We start from the raw sequence: 17390 nt of genomic DNA, 5'->3' as shown, positions 1-17390 counted from the left end.
TGCCCAAGCTGGTCTTGAAACTCCTAGGCTCAAGCTATCCTCCCACCTCAGCCTCCCAAAATGCTGGGATTATAGATGTGAGCCACTGTACACCAATTTGTATCTTTTTTTTTTTTTTTTTGAGATGGAGTTTCGCTCTTGTTACCCAGGCTGGAGTGCAATGGCGCGATCTCGACTCACCGCAACCTCCGCCTCCTGGGTTCAGCCAATTCTCCTGCCTCAGCCTCCTGAGTAGCTGGGGCTACAGGCACGCGCCACCATGCCCAGCTAATTTTTTGTAGTTTTAGTAGAGACGGGGTTTCACCATGTTGACCAGGATGGTCTTGATCTCTTGACCTTGTGATCCACCCGCCTCGGCCTCCCAAAGTGCTAGGATTACAGGCTTCAGCCACCGCGCCCGGCCTACCAATTTGTATCTTGAAGCTTTTACTGAAGTCATTTATCAAATCTTTAGGGTTTTCTAGGTATAAGATTATGTCATCAGCAAACAGAGGTCATTTGACTTGCTCTTTTGCAGTGTGCATGCCCTTTATTTCTTTTTCTTGCCTGATTTCTCTGGCTGGACTTCTGGTACTGTGTTGAATAGGAGTGGTGAGAGTGTGCATCCTTGTCTTGTTCTAGTTCTTAGGTGGGTGCTTTCAACTTTTCCCCATTCAGTGTGATGTTGGCTGTGGGTTTGTCACATATGGCTTTTATTTATTTTACCATTGTTATTTTTTGAGGCGGAGTCTCGCACTGTTTCCCAGGCTGTTGTGCAGAGGTGTGATCTCAGCTCACTACAATCTCTGCCTCCTGGGTTCAGGCTATTCTCCTGCCTCAGCTTCGCGAGTAGCTGGGATTACAGGCGTGTGCCACCATGCCCAGGTATTTTTTTTTTTTTTTTTAGTTTAGTAAAGACAGGGTTTCACCATATTGGCTAGGATGTTCTCAATCTCCTGACCTCATGATCTGCCCGCGCCTTGGCCTCCCAAAGTGCTGGGGGCTTTTATTATTTTGAGGTATGTTCCTTTGATGCCCGGTTTGTTGAGGGCTTTTTGGTTTGGTTTTTGTTTTTTGAGACAGGGTCTTGCCCTGTTGCCCAGGCTTCAGTGCAGTGGCATGATTTTGGTTCATTGCAACCTCCACCTCCCAGGCTCAAGCAATCTTTCCACCTTAGCCCCCCAAGTAGCTGGGACTACAGGCACAAGCCATCACACCTAGTTAATTTTTGTGTGTTTTATAGAAACAGGGCCTCATCATGTTGCCCTGGCTGGTCTCAAAATTCCTGGCCTTCATGACCTGCCTATCTCAGCCTCCCAAAGTACTGGGATTTCAAGTGTGAGCCACCACACCCAGCTCCACTGCACCCTAGCTTCTTCCTGTGGGTTCTCTGACAGGTTCCAGCACTCTTCCCTCAGCCTTCCCCTCTGGTCACAGTCATTTACCTGTAACTTTGGTTCTTTTTGGGGAGAACTGGCTTTATCATCGCTAGTCACCCATCTTGGGGAAAAACCTATCTGCTTCTCCTGACTGTGGGGTTTCTCCCAAGCTTATGCCTGGGGAGTGAAGAACCTAGTTCTTAAAGTGCTTTCGACTCACTCCTGAAAGGTTTTAGTGAAGGGTTTTGAAATGTCAGATTGTTGCCATGCCTTGGGCCGTGAAAGGCTGCCTCACCTCACAGGGCCATTTCACTGGAACTGCAGTTTTCTTTTTCAAAAAATTGCTCCTCAGAAATGGCTTCTTTCTTTACTTCCATCACTCGCATTTTTTTTTTTTTTTTTTGAGACAGAGTTTTGCTCTTGTTAACTCAGGCTGGAGTGCAATGGCGTGATCTCGGCTCACTGCAACCTCCACCTCCTGGGCTCAAGCAATTCTCCTGCCTCAGCCTCCCGAGTAGCTGGGACTACAGGCGTGCACCACCATGCCCGGCTAATTTTTTGTATTTTTAGTAGAGACGGGGTTTCAGCATGTTGGCCAGGATGGTCTCGATCTCTTGACCTCGTGATCCACCCGCCTCGGCCTCCCAAAGTGCTGGGATTATAGGCGTGAGCCACCATGCGCGGCCCACTCGCATTTTAAAAGATTTCCCAGGTCAACCTTTGTGAACAGAAAAAAAATGTATTCCTTCATGATTATTAGGAAATCAACACAGTCTTACTCTGTTGATGAAACACGTGTTTTTCCATCTTTCTAAAGAAAACCATCACTTTTTCTCTAGGCAAAGAGCATGTGTTCTCTGTTCTGTAAAAGTTTAGGAAAGGACTGAGGCTGAATTTGTTGTCATTGACACATGTACACATCTCTGCCTTTTGTAATGTGTGAATCTGAGAAATTCTAAGAGTGCTTTTTGATTAAAGAACGCCACAGCTTACTGTGCTCTGTCTGTATGAATGGTTTGTATGTAAACCCCTAGGTGGCTGAAACTGCTGGATTTCTTCTGCTGACCCTGGTGTATCTCATTACAGGTCTTCAACCTGAAATTCTATCTTACAAGATCCCTGCCAGGATGCAGATTTGAATACCATAGTGAAATGTGTACATGAGGAATTGATGCTTTTAGAGAGAGAGAAAAAAGGTAATAACAACCTTCGAGACCCCCTACATCTCAACTCAGCATGAACAAGGCAAGATTCTGAGAGTGCGCAGAAATCATTCTTGTGGCTATCCACTGGCTCCTGAGGCTGTCATCAGAGATGGGGCACCTTTAGAACCAGAGAGTGGCTGTTCCCCATAAGGCACTGAAAATCAACTTTCAGGAACTGCCTCAGATCCTGAAGCTGCTGATGCTGGTGTATCTCCTGACTGTCATGTAGAAGAAAACAGAGCTTTGGTGACATTACAACCTCAGAACTGCAAAAAGGTGTAATCCCAGTGGAAGACTAAATCCAGAGACTCACAAAGGAAGGTAAACACTCAGAAAAATGAGAATAGTGATGTTTCCTTTGTATATTAGAGGGATCGCCTTAGAGGAGAGGAGAGCCAGATCTCTGGAGTGCACGTGTTGGAGTGAATTCATTTCTTGTGAGGATAAAGAGTAAGAATGGGCCCTCACCAATGTCCTCTCCATCAGTTTATCCCAATAGTTCTCATGTACACTTAGAGTCACTTGGAAACTTTAAAATTGTAAATGCTGTTGCTCAGACCCACCCCAGATCAATTAAATCCAAATCTCTGAGTGTCAGGGCTGAGTACTGGCTTCTTTTTAAATTTTCACCAGTATGTAGCAAGGGCTGAAAACCCCTGAGCTTACCAAGGCCACAAGAAGGGAAGTTGCACCACAGAAGAAGGACAGTTCTGCATTGAATTCCCTAATGTCACAGAGGAATAGAAACAGCACAGCCTTTAAGCTTATGTCTTACAGGGCTTCTCTGTAGTGTCTGCCACGTCTACACAAAGCAGAAGCTCCAGGATTTGAATTTAGCCTTCATATCATGTATTAACAAGGTGCTTCTCCTTTTCCTAGTTATGCCTTCTCAGAGTGCTGTTTTTTCTCCGGAAGAGAACATGGAGGAGAAAGAAATGAATGATGGCTCACAGATGGTGAGGTCCCAGGTAAGTTCAGTTTTTCTCTCCTCTGAAATGCCATTACAGTTCTTTTTATTTTTTCACTTCTCAAAAGTTCTGAGTCCCAAAAATCCAGAACCCAGGAGATTCATGTGACAGATGATATACTCTCTGCAGTATGTTTTCCATTTACCTTTGTAGCTCTTTCTAGCTCTTCTCTCCTTCCAGCATTTTCACCAGACTCAATTTCATGGATTCTTGTCCATGCTGGATGTTGTGAAGAAAACAATGGAACAGTGGATTGTCTTGTAATCACCCTAAAATAGCTCACTAGAATTTAAATGGTGCTTACATTCTGTCTGTGAACACAGTGACTGATGCCCAGGCCCCTAGCACTGCTTGGAGCTAATGGGATTATTAAGTATGCCTGAGGATAACATCTATCACAAATTAGTGTTTCTCAAGCATCTGTTGTATCTCTTCCAAAACCGGTTTAAGCCTGTTACGATTCTGTAATCTGATTCAGCATTGTATACATCGATGAGTTTGAGTGCAAGGAGAGTTGTTTAGTCAAATGCTTTAGAAAGAGTTGATAAATGCTGTCACTTTTTAAAAATTGCCATCTCTGGCTGGAAGGTCTGTGGGAAAAAAGAAAAAGAAAAAATAATTGCTATCAAATTAGGTCTGAACAATACTAAATCACTGAAGAAAACTTATTAGAATCTCAGGATTCCTCCACGAGTATTATTTCCCAAATGTTAGTTGCTTATTCCAGCTTCATGAAACAGAAACTGTTGCATTACAGGTGTGAGCACTCAGTCTTTAAAATCACTCATAGAAAAGGCTTAGCTTCATTTCCAAAGATGAGAAAATGAAGGCACATTTATGTTTTAAGTTAAAATATTTAAGATCTCTTTTACGGATCTCTAGTTTAACCGTCTTTTTGCTTGACACATCAGATACCAGTCTCAATTGCTTCCGATAGGAGGATTTCTGTCATTCTAATTACATGTGATAAACATTATCCTTTTGTAGCCAATAAACTCATTGAAGGGGATTTTTGTTTGTTTGTTTTTGTAGGGGCAAAGTTTCACTGTGCTGCCCAAGCTGTTCTCAAACCCCTGGTCTCAAGCCACCTCTGCTTGCCAAAGTGCTGGAATTGCAGGTGTGAGCCACCACAGGCAGCCTGGGGGCTTTTTAAAACCCATATCACACAACTAATATTTGAAAATGCATTGGCCGGGCACGGTGGCTCATGCCTGTAATCCCAGCACTTTGGGAGTTTGAGGTCAGGAGTTTGAGACCAGCCTGACCAACATGGAGAAACCGTATCTTTACTAAAAACACAAAATTAGCCAAGCATGGGGGCACATGCCTGTAATCCCAGCTACTTGGGAGGCTGAGGCAGGAGAATCACTTGCACCCAGGAAGCAGAAGTTGCAGTGAGCCAGGATGGTGCCAGGGCAACAAGAGCGAAACTCCTGTCTCAAAAAAAAAAAGAAACTCTGGGCGTGTAATCCAGCACTTTGGGGGGCCAAGGCGGGCGGATCACAAGGCCAGGAGTTTGAGACCATCCTGGCTAACACAGTGAAACCCCATCTCTACTGAAAATACAAAAATTAGCCAGGTGCAATAGCACACACCTGTAGTCCCAGCTACTCGGGAGGCTGAGGCAGGAGAATTGCTTGAACCTGGGAGACGGAGGTTGCAATGAGCCGAGATTGTGCCATTGCACTCCAGCCTGGGTGACAGAGCAAGACTGTCTCAAAAAAAAAAAAAATGTGTACTGTTGGATGCTGCTGTGAATGCAAAAGACAGCAAATACAACAGGTGCTGGGAGAAGGGATAAGTCTGACTGAGACTAGGGGTGAGGGAAGCCTTTGTGAAAAAGGCATAGTTGGAATTTGTGCTCATACCAACAGGTAGGGTTTGGAGATAAGAGAAAACGGGACCACTACAGACAGAAAATAAAACTTGAGCAAGAGCAGGGACAATGCGGAGACTGTCAGCTGGAGCTGAGCTTTTATTTGGTATTTTAGTGCGTTGAGGTCTTTCGGTTTCAAGGGATAAATTCATTTGGTTTATTCTTTTTTTTTTTTGGGACGGAATCTTACTCTATCACCCAGGCTGGAGTGCATGGTGCAATCTTAGCTCACTGCAACCTCCACCTCGTGGGTTCAAGCGATTCTCCTGTCTTAGCCTCCTGAGTGCTCACCACCTGGCTAATTTTTTTTTTTTTTTTTATTTTTAGTAGAGACAGGGTTTCACCATGTTGGCCAGGCTGGTCTTAAACTCCTGACCTCAAGGGATCTGCCTGTCTCGGCCTCCCAAAGTACTGGGATTACAGGCGTAAGCCACCACACCTGGCCCGTTTAGTTTATTCTTAATTAACTGTAAGACTCCCCAAAGACAGGAATGGAAAAACACCTAGAACTAAGGTGGCATGTCTGCTTTTCCGCATTGTAGCCCAAGGAGTTAGTCTTAATTTTCTGGAACCATTTATGATGTTCAGAAGGAAGATGATTCATTCATTCAGGAAATATTTTTTGAGCCCCTAGTACGTGACAGAAATTCTTCTTTCTTTTCTTTTTTTCTGTCTTTTTTTTTTTTAAGATGGAGTTTTGCTCTGTCACCAAGGCTGGAGTGCAATGGCACAATCTCAGCTCACCGAAAACTGCTTCCTGGGTTCCAGTGATTCTCTTGCCTCAGCCTCTCGAGTAGCTAGGATTACAGGATGCACCACCAGTACCCAGCTAATTTTGTATTTTTACTAGAGATGGGGTGTCTCCATGTTGGTCAGGCTGGTCTCGAACTCCTGACCTCAAGTCACTCTGCATTAAATGTATGAGCCACTGGACCTGGCCAGAAAGTCCAACTTTTTTTTTTTTTGAGAAAGAGTCTCTCTCTGTTGCCCAGTCTGGAGTACAGTGGCACAATGTCAGCTCACTGCAACCTCTGCCTCCCAGATTCAAGCGATTCTCCTGCTTCAGTCTCCCGAGTAGCTGGAATTATAGGTGCATGCCACCACTCCTGGCTAATTTTTGCATTTTTAGTAGAAATGGGGTTTCACCATATTGGGCAGTCTCGAATTCCTGACCTTGTGATCCACCCGCTTCAGCCTCCCAAAGTGCTGGGGTTACAGGCATGAGCCACTGCGCACGGCCGATAGTCCAATTTTATCAGCTTAAATGAGAAGGAACAGACAGTGTAAAAGGAAAAGAGGCTTTTGGACCCTAAAACCTCAGTGAGCAGGCTGAGAAAACCTCACCCAGCTACAAACACGGGCTCCTTATGGAAAAGAGATGACTCAGTAGAACCAAAGCCCAGTGTGTGGAGACAAGAATCTCAAGGAACAGCTCCCAAGAAGTAGGCCTGAGCCCCATTTCAGACACTGGCCACCTGTGCCCAGCTCCGCTACATTTTAGAATTGCTGCGAACTGCTGTTTACTTGCGTGAGAGTGTCCCTAGTGGCTGTTCCTTTGCCTTCTCCACAGTGTATGTTTGTGAGGTGTGGGGTGGGAGGCCAGATAACTTTTCAGTTCACAGGTCATCGGAAAGAGAGAAACCATTCAAGAAACTGCACACCACGCCTGTAATCTCAGCACTTTGGGAGGCTGAGGCAGGTGGATCACCTAAGGTCGGGAATTGGATGCCAGTCTGGCCAACATGGTGAACCCCCATCTCTACCCAAAATACAAAAATTAGCCAGGCATGGTGGCAGGTGCCTGTAATCCCTACTACTTGGGAGGCTGAGGCAGGAGAATTGCTTGAATTTGGGAGGCAGAGGTTGCTGAGATCGCGCCATTGCACTCTATCCTGGGCAGCAGAATGAGACTCCATCTCAAAAAAGAAAAAAAAAAAAGAAAGAAAAAAGAAACCACTCCAAGATCTTCACCTACGTGTAGACCTGTTTAGATGAAACAATCTTGGACTTTGAGCCACTGCCATAATGGAATGAAACTTGATGTTTTTGGGGAATATGAGTGTATTTTGCATGTGAGAAGGATGTGAATTTTCACAGCCAGAGGGTAGACTATGGCGGATTGTATTTCTCCCAAATGGTACAATTTCTCCCTTCCAACAGGCTTCTCTTTAATGGGATTAAATACACTTCCCATCAAGAGACGAGGGTATCTGTTTCTTCCCCTTGGATCTGGGCAGGCTTATGTGGTGGAAGTGAAGTTGTGTGACTTCCAAGACTCAGTCATCAAGGGTGGTTCTCTGGGGGAGTTTTGCTCTTGGGATCCAGCCACTGTGCCACGAGAAGCCCATAGAGCCTGTGAAGAGGTTCACATGGAGAAACTGAGGACCTTGCTGAGCCCAAAGCTGACGGGCAGTACCAATTTGCAAGTCGTATGAGTGAGCCATCCATGCTACAGGCCAAAGTTTAGCCACCCCACCAGAAACTATGTGGAACAAAAATGAGGTGTTCCCACTGAGTCCTGCCCATGTAGCATTTTTGTGAACAAAATAAATGATTGTTGTGAGCCACTAAATTTTGGGGTAGTTTGTTATGCAGAGATAGATCAGTATTACAGAATGCAAGTTGATACCACCCCTATAGAAGTCGCTTTGATAATATGTATCAAACTTCGAGATGCATACGGCCTTTTGTCAGACACAGCATTTTGAGGAATTGATTCTACAAAGTCTTACAACATTTGCAAAATAATACAGATATAAGATTCACTGCAGCATTATTTGTAATAGCAAAAGAGCAGGAAGCAGCCAAAATATCTGTGAATAGACTAGTTAAATAAATGGTGGCACCTTTACACAAACTGTTACGAGGCAGCTCAAAAAAAAAAGAATGAGGAAGCTACCTGTGCACTGAAGTGGAGGGATTTCCAGAATAAACTGTTGGCCAGGCTTGGTGTTTCATGCCTGTATTTCTAGCACTTTGGGAGGCCAAGTGGGGAGGATAACCTGAGCCCAGGATTTCAAGACCAGCCTGGGCAACATAGTGAGACCTCATCTCTGGGGGGAAAAAAAAAAAAAAAAAAAAAAAAGGCAATGTGCACCTGTAGTCTTGGCTACTTGGGAGGCTGAGGCAGGAGAACAGCCTGAGCCCAGGAGGTCAGTGAGCCAAGATTGCACCACTGCGCTCCAGCCTGGGCGACAGCGAGACTGTCTAAAAACAAAAAACAATAAATTGTCAGTGAAAAAAGCAAAGCACAAAAGATGATATGCTACTTTTTGTGTAAGGAAAAAGGGAAATAAAAGTATACATATACACATACCTGCTCATTTGAGCAAAAAGACACCGGAAGGATAAACCTGAGTCTAATGAGATCGGTTACCTGTAGGGCTTGGATGGGAATGGGATGAAGAAAATGGAGGGAATGGAAGGGGAGGTAGGGAAGTTTGAGACCTCACTAAATATGCCTTTTGTATAGTCCTGACTTTTGAAACCATGTTCACGTTTCACATACAGTAAGAAATTAAAATAAAAAGATTGAGAAAGGGCCCAAAATTCGGTGGAAACAAACAGATGAACTTAACTGTATTTTAAGTGACTGATAGAACCACCCTGAAGGAGGCCAAAGCTAAAAGGAGTTAACCCAAGTACCCTTGGAACCTAAGTATTTGAACTTTAGCCCTCAGGCTAAAAGCAAAACAACTTTACATGCTGCACTCTAATGTATAGGCTGCTTTTGTATAGAACCACTTTCTTTGCATCCTGTGACTCAACAAATATGCGAATACATTGTAGATCATGGTAGCCAGCTTTCTCATGGTCAGAGAAGAGAATTACAAATATGGGAAGACAGGATAGAATGAACCCTGCGGAGTTGGATTAGAATTAGAGATATCCGTGTGAACTCATGGGCTTTTTGGGTTTGTTTGTGTTTTCTGTTGGTGGTGATGTTTTGAGGAGTTTCCCTCTCGTTGCCCAGGCTGGAGTGCAATGGCATGATCTCAGCTCACCACAACTTTCGCCTCCTGCATTCAAGCAACTCTCCTACCTCAGCCTCGCAAGCTGGGATTGTAGGCATGTGCCACCAGGCCCGGCTAATTTTTTGTATTTTTAGTAGAGGTGGGGTTTCTCCATTTTGGTCAGGCTGGTCTCAAACTCCCACCCTCAGGTGTTCCGCCCTCCTCGGCCTCCCCAAGTGCTAGGATTACAGGTGTGAGCCACCATGCCTGGCTTTTTTGTTTGAGACAGGGTCTTGCTCTGTCACCTGGGCTGTAGTGCAGTGACACAGTCACATCTCACTGCAGCGTCACCCTCCTGGGCTTAGGTGATCCTCCTATGTCAGCTTCCCAAGTCGCTGGGCCTACAGGCATGCACCACCATGCCCTGCTACTTTTTTTTTTTGTAGAGATGGGGTTTTGCCATGTTGCCCAGGCTGCTGTCAAACACTTGGGCTCAAACAATCTGTCCACGTCAGCCTCCCAAAGTGCTGGAATTACAGGCATGAGCCACCATGCCCAGCCAGTTCATGGGTTTTAATATATGTAACTACATACAGAAATGGATATAGAACTACAGGTGTACATATGTGTGTGTGTGTGTTTTGTGTTTACATACATATATATGTGTGCATGTTCATGTATACATCCATCATTGTGTGTATGCGTATGCACACACGTGCAGATACAACTAAGAGGACCTAAAAGCAGTGGCACTCCAGTAACATGGATCAAGTGCCCAGATCTTGGTTTTGAAATGGCATTCTTCATTGAAAGGAACCAAGGATCCTTAGAGAAATTGTTGACTCCAGACTTGAAGCAGGGAAACCACAAAATAAACGTTGAAAGAATATCTTTCTGTCCCAAAAAGTAAGGAAGTGCTTAAAGAATGAGAGAGACATGTCAAAAGGACACAAATCACTTTGAAGAGACTCCTACTGGTTAAATCTAGGACAATCTGAACATTAAAACTTACTGCATAAAATAAGGATCCATACATTCACACTAATATAAATAAATCATTAGGAAGCCTCTTCACACAGTCGAAAGCCAACTAATAATGTATAAAGAATGGTGGAATTAGAAAAGCACCATTTGTAATTAATGCAGGCAAGAATGATCATTGGATGCTAAAACAGCAGTTGAAAGTTTGCAGAGAAATGAAATATTTACACGGCCTCAAAATACTTCCCCACAAGGATAAAATAGTAATTTTCTTTTTTTTTTTTTTTTGAGACGGAGTTTCGCTCTTGTTGCCCAGGCTGGAGTGCAATGGCGCGATCTTGGCTCACTGCAACCTCCGCCTTCCGGGTTCGGGCAATTCTTCTGCCCCAGCCTCCTGAGTCGCTGGGATTACAGGCACACGCCACCATGCCCAGCTAATTTTTTGTATTTTTAGTAGAGACAGGGTTTCACCATGTTGACCAGAATGGTCTCGATCTCTTGACCTCGTGATCCACCCGCCTCGGCCTCCCACAGTGCTGGGATTACAGGCTTGAGCCACCGTGCCCGGCCTAAAATAGTAATTTTCTAGTGGAAATTATTGGTAGGTACCATAACTAGATTATCAAAGCTAGCATTGCCAGTAATGGGACTAACCAGCAGTGTGTGCCTCCTGATAACAGTTCACTGAGAAAAATCTGTTAATTCTGTGCTGTTTCTGCCAAAAGTGAATCTGTTCATGAAACGTCAGACAAACCCAAGTTGAGGATTATTCTGCAAAATAACTAGCCTGTACTTTTCAAACTGTCAGTGTTTTGAAATGCAAAGAAAGGATCAGGAACTGTTGGATATTAAAGAGGACTAAAGGTACAAGACACCCAAATGCAGCATATGATCTTGGAGGGTATTTTTGTTATAAAGGACATTTTTAGGGCAATTGGTAAAATCTTAGTAAGCAGATATTTTAGACAACAGTACCATATCAATGTTAATTTCTTACTTTTGATAAGAGAATTATTTTTTTTTAGGAAATAAAGCATGGTGGCACATGCCTGTAGTCCCAGCCACTCAGAAGGCTGAGGTGGGGGTCCTTTGAGCCTGAAAGGTTGAGACTTCAGTGGACTGACATTACGCCACTGCACTCCAGTCTGGATGACAGAGTGAGATCCTGTCTCTTAAAAAAAAAAATGGAACTAAATGCCAGTCATAGTTAAAGGTGCATCACTTCTGCAGCTTACTCTTAAGCAGTCTAAAAAAATTACCTAGAGAAAAGGGGAGAGGAGACTTATTTTTCTTGCAAATTTTAAGTCTGAAATTATGTCAAAAATTTTTAATATTTGAAAACAATAGTGGGCTGGACACAGTGGTTCATGCCTATAATCCGAACACTTTTGGGAGGCCAAGACAGGAGGATCACTGGAGCCCAGGAGTTCAAGACCAGCCTGGCCAACATAACAAGATGCCATCTCTACAAATAATAAAAATAAAAAAATCAGCTTGGCTGGTGGTGTGTGCCTGTAGTCCTGGTTACTTGGGAGACTGAGGTGGGAGACTGCTTGAGCCTGGGAGGTTGAGGCTGCAGTGAGCCATAATGGCACCACTGCTGCACTCCATGCCTGGGCATCAGAGTAAAACACTGTTCAAAAAAAAAACAGTAGTGAGGAAGCTATGTCCTGATAGGTCTGACATGGAAAGAGGAAAGAGCTTCAGAATTAATTGTTAAGTTAAAAAAACATAGTATATAGGCCAGGGTCAGTACTACATTGTATAAAATATGTTACCCTTGAGAAAAAATAAATGAGAGCAAATAAGAATGCATCTTCATATGTGCGTAACAAAGAATTCTGGAAAAAAATATGCTGGAAGCTAAAAATACTGATTATCTAGTAGAGACTAGGAGCTGGACAGAGAGGGGAAAAGCCTGCGAGACTTATTATATACTTTTTCATATATTTTTGCTACTATACCATATTAATGTATTACTTACCCCAAAACAGAAGTCAGTTAGGCTGGGTGCCGTGGCTCACACCTGTAATTGCAGCACTTTCAGAGGCCAAGGCAGGCAGATCACCTGAGGTCAGGAGTTCGAAACCAGCCTGGCCAACGTGATGAAACCCCATCTCTGCTAAAAATATAAAAATTATCCAGGTGTGGTGGCAGGCCCTGCTTGTAATCCCGGCTACTCAAGAGGCTGAGGCAGGAGAATCACTTGAACCCAGGACGCGAAGGTTGCAGTGAGCCAAGATTGCACCATTGCCCATCAACTCAGGCAACAAGAGTGAAACTTCATCTCAAAAAAAAAAAAAAAAAAAAAAAGCTAAGATGAAATCCTGTTGCAATTTATTAACACCAGCTGCTTGACCTTGGATAAACTCATTTCTTAAAGTCTCAGTGCTTTATAAATTGCCTAAGTCACTAAATTGAAATACATTTTAGAAAGTTAAATTATCAAACCCACCTCAGCCTTCCAAAGTGCTGGGATTACAGGTGTGAGTTACCATGCCCGGCCTTGAAGCTTAACTTACAGGAAAAGCACTTATTTGGAACACCATACTCATTCTGAAAAATTAAGGAGTTACTGTACCCATGAAGTGGTGGTATTTTGGGGGCATGGTAGGGAGTAAGGTAAGAGGGAGAGGTATATATGTCGGTGTCTCCTATGACAAAGAGGCTGTTTAAGAAGCATTGACAATAGAGAAAATTTAGAGGTTGTCCTTTTTTATTTGGAATCCCTGTGTGAAGCAAGGCAGCTTATTCTCTGATCCTAGCATACATTATGTGCCTTCTACTGCCAACCTATTTGCCTTTGTTGCTTATTTTTTAAAAACCTACTGGAATATCCTCTCTCTTGCATCCAAAGCTTGAAAACCTGGTAAGGAATTATACAAGATTCAACCACTTGATACCTACTTTCATGATTCCAACACATCCTAAATTAATTTGTGAAATGAATTTGTCATATCTCATTTTATTGTACTGAAACTTTTTTGTTTTTTTTTGAGACGGAGTCTTGTTCTGTCGCCCAGGCTGGAGTGCAGTGGTGCAACCTCTGCCTCCTAGGTTCAAGCGATTCTCCTTCCACAGCCTCCCAAGTAGCTAGGATTACAGGCATGAGCCACCACACTTGGCTACCTTTTTGTATTTTTCGTAGAGTTTGTGTTTTACCATGTTGGCCAGGCTGGTCTCGAACTACTGACCTCAGGTGATCCACCCGCCTCAGCCTCCCAAAATGCTAGGATTACAAGCATGAGCCACCTCGCCCAGCCTATTGCACTTCACTTTACTGTGCTTTGCAAATACTACATTTTTTTTTTTTTTAACAAATTGGAGGGTTTTGGCAACACTACCTCAAGAAAAGCCCGTTGGCATTTTTCCAACAGCGTGTGGCTCACGTCATGTCTCTGTGTCACACTTTAGTAATTCTTGTAATATTTCTAATGTTTTAATTATTGTTATATCTGTTATGGTGGCCTGTAATTTGTGATCTTTGATGTTATTGTTGTGTTTTGGGGTGCCATGAACTGCACCCATGTAAAACAGCAACCTTAACTGATAAATGTGTGTTCTGACTGCTCCACCAACCGGCTGTTCCCCCATCTCCCTCCTCCTGGTATTTCCTATTTCCTGAGACACAACAATATTGAAAGTAGGGCAAATAATGACCCTAAAATGGCCTCTGAGTGTTCAAGAGAAAGGAGGAGTTGCATTCTTCACTGAAAGGAACCAGGAATCCTTTGCCGCTTATGGATGAGCAAAGAAAGTAATTCCTTGAGATAGAATCTACTCCTGGTAAAAATGCTTTGAACATTGTTTAAAAGCTGAAAATGATTAAGATTAATGAGAAGAGCATGTCGAATGCTGAAATAAGCTGAAAGCTTGGCCTCTTGTGCCAAACAGCCAAGTCACATGTATGAAAGAAAAGCCATTGGAGAAAATGAAATTCCTACTCCAGTGAACACACGAATGATAAGAAAACAAAACAGCTGTGTTGTAGATACAGAGAAAGTTTTAATGGATTGGATAGAAGATAAAGCCAGCCACAACATTCCTTTAAGCCAAAGCCTAATCCAGAATAAAGCCCTACCCCTCAATTCTCTGAAGGCTGAAAGACGTAAGGAAGCTGCAGAAGAAAAGTTAGAAGCTCTAAGAGGTTTAAGGAAAGAAGCTGCCTGCATAACATGAAAGTGCTAAGTGAAGCATCAAGTGTTGGTGTAGCTGCAGCACGTTATCCAGAAGACCTAGGCAGGACCATTGATGAAGGTGGCTGTGCTAAACAACAGATTTTCATTGCGAATTAAATAGCCTTATGTTGGAAGAAGATGCCATCTAGGACTTGATTGATTGATTGATTTTTGTTTCTTAGTAGAGACAGAGTTCCACCTTGTTGGCCAGGCTGGTCTGGAATTCCTGACCTCAAGTGATCTTCCTGCCTGTGCCTCCGAAAGTGCTGGGATTCCAGGCGTGAGCCAGCATGCCCAGCCTAATCTAGGACTTTAATAGCTAGAAGGAGAAGTCAATGCATGGCTTCAAAAGACAGACTGACTCTTCCGTTAAGGGCTTTAAGCTGGAGCCAATGCTCATACTGTTCTAAAAATCCCGGGTTCCTTAAGAATTATGCTAAGTCTGCTTTGCCTGTGCTCTAGAAATGGATCAACAAAGCCTACATGACAGTGCATCTGTTTAAAGCATGGTTTACTGGATATTTTAAACCCACTGTTGAGAACCACTGCTCAGGAGGAAAAAAAAAAAAATCCCTTTAAAAATTACTGCTCATTGACAATGCACCTGGTTACCCAAGAGCTCTGCTGGAGATGTACAAGAAAACTGATGCTGTTCTCGTGTCTGCTAACACAACATCCATTCTGCAGCCCATGGATCAAGGAGTAATTTTGACTTTCAAAATTTAAGAAATGCATTTTGTCAGGCTCTAGCTGCCATAGATAGTGATTCCTCTGATGGATCTGGGCAATGTAAATTGAAAGCTTCCTGGAAAGAATTTAACCACTCTAGATGCCATTAAGAACATTTGTGGGCCGGGCTTGGTGGCTGATGCCTGTAATCTCAGCACTTTGGGAGGTCGAGGTGGATGGATCACCTAAGGTCAGGAGTTCAAGACCAGCCTGGCCAACATGGTGACACCCTGTCTCAATTAAAAATACCAAAAACTTAACTGGGTGTGGCAGGCACCTGTAATCCCAGCTACTTCAGGAGGCTGAGGCAGGAAAATGACTTGAACTTGGGAGGCAGAGGTTGCAGTGAGCCAAGATCGTGCCATTGCACTCCAGCCAATGTGACAAAAACTGTCTCAAAAAAAAAAAAATGTGTGGTTCAGGAGAAAAGGTTAAATATCAACATTAACAGGAGTTTGGAAGAAGTTGATTCCAACCATCATGAGACTGAGGCTTTCAAGACTTCTTTGGAGGGACCAGGCACAATGGCTTTCGCCTGTAACCCCAGCACTTTGGGAAGCCAAGGCAGGCAGATTGCCTGAGGTCGGGAGTTCGAGACCAGTCTGACCAACATGATGAAACCCCTTCTCTACTAAAAATACAAAAATTAGCCAGGCATGGTCGCGCTTGCCTGTAATCCCAGCTACTCGGGAGGCTGAGGCAGGACAATCGCTTGGACCCAGGAGGCGGAGGTTGCAGTGAGCTGAGATTGAGCCACTGCATTCCAGCTTGTGTGACAGAGCTAGACTCCATCTAAAATAAAAAAGGCTTCCGTGGAGAAACAAACTGCAGGTATGGTGGAAATAGCAGAACAACTTGAATTAGAGGTGGAGCCTGCAGATGTGCAGAATTGCTGCTTATGGATGAGCCAAAAAAGTGGTTTTTAGATATGGAATCATTTCCTGGTGAAGATGCTTTGAACACTGCTGAAATGGCATCAACGGATTTAGCATATTCCGTAAACTTATTAGATAAAGCAGCAGCAAGATTTGAAAAGACCAAAGACCGACTCCAATTTTGAAATAAGTTCTGCAGGTAAAATGCTATAAAACAGCATCACATGCTACAGAGAACTCTTCTATAAAAGGAAGAGTCAGTACAGCAAACTTTATTGCTGTCTTTTTTTTTTTTTTTTTTTTGAGACAGAATCTTTCTCTGTTGCCCAGGCTGGAGTGCACCAGCATGATCTCAGCTCAATGTAACCTCCACCTTCCAGGTTCAAGCAACTCTCTTGCGTCAGCCTCCTGAGTAGCTGGGATTACAGGCACAGGCCACAATGCCTGGCTATTTTTTTGTATTTTTCATAGAGATGGGGTTTCACCATGTTGGCCAGGCTGGTCTCAAACTCCTGACCTCAAGTGATCCACCCACCTCGGCCTCCCAAAGTGTGGGATTACAGGCATGAGCCACCGCACCCGGCCTTATTGTTGTCTTATATTAAGAAGTTGCCACAGCTACCCCATCCTTCAGCAACCACCACCCGGATCAGTCAGCAGCCATCAGCATCAAGGCAAGACCCTCCCCCAGTGAAAAGATTACAACTCGCTAAAGACTCAGATGATCATTACCATTTTTTAGCCATAGAGTATTTTAAATTAAGGTAAACACATCATTTCTTTTTTTTTTTTTTTTTTTCGGCGGGGTTTTCCCTCATGTTACCCAGGCTGGAGTGCAATGGCACGATCTCAGCTCACCGCAACCTCCGCCTCCTGGGTTTAGGCAATTCTCCTGCCTCAGCCTCCTGAGTAGCTGGGATTACAGGCATGCGCCACCATGCCCAGCTAACTTTTTGTACTTTTAGTAGAGACGGGGTTTCACCGTGTTGACCTGGATGGTCTCGATCTCTTGACCTCGTGATCCACCCGCCTCAGCCTCCCAAAGTACTGGGATTACAGGCTTGAGCCACCGCGCCAGGCCTACATCATTTCTTTAGACATCGCCATTACACACTTAATAGACTACAATACAGAGTAAATTTAACTTTTATAGGTATAGGGAAACCAACAAATTCATGTGACTCACTTTATTGCAATATTATTGTGTATTGTGTTGTCTGAAATTCAACGCACAGTATCTCTGAGGTATACTTGTTTTTTAATCATT

The 17390-nt window shown here is 43.7% G+C and overlaps 1 protein-coding gene across 6 annotated transcripts in view; it reads left to right on the top strand.

The window, feature by feature from the left end:
• Window positions 1-17390, top strand: part of ZNF713 (zinc finger protein 713) — a 62831-nt gene that overhangs the window by 23979 nt on the left and 21462 nt on the right. For 3 of the 6 annotated variants that reach the window (XM_032264744.1, XM_032264743.1, XM_032264745.1), the window contains exons 2-3: window positions 2445-2884; window positions 3443-3531. In XM_032264744.1, coding sequence (XP_032120635.1) covers window positions 3445-3531 — 87 coding nt within the window. In that variant the 5' untranslated portion in view covers window positions 2445-2884; window positions 3443-3444. Of the gene's footprint in view, window positions 1-2444; window positions 2885-3442; window positions 3532-5405; window positions 5514-7567; window positions 7837-15149; window positions 15152-17390 lie in introns of all 6 variants that reach the window. The other 3 variants (XM_032264747.1, XM_032264748.1, XM_032264746.1) reach the window with 3 other exon arrangements.

Source organism: Sapajus apella, unplaced genomic scaffold (genome assembly GCF_009761245.1).
Source record: "Sapajus apella isolate SASKATOON/1434 unplaced genomic scaffold, GSC_monkey_1.0 scaffold146, whole genome shotgun sequence".
NCBI lineage: Eukaryota > Metazoa > Chordata > Mammalia > Primates > Cebidae > Sapajus > Sapajus apella.
The sequence above is the reverse complement of the archived record's forward strand: the minus strand, read 5'-3'. Positions and strand labels throughout refer to the sequence as shown.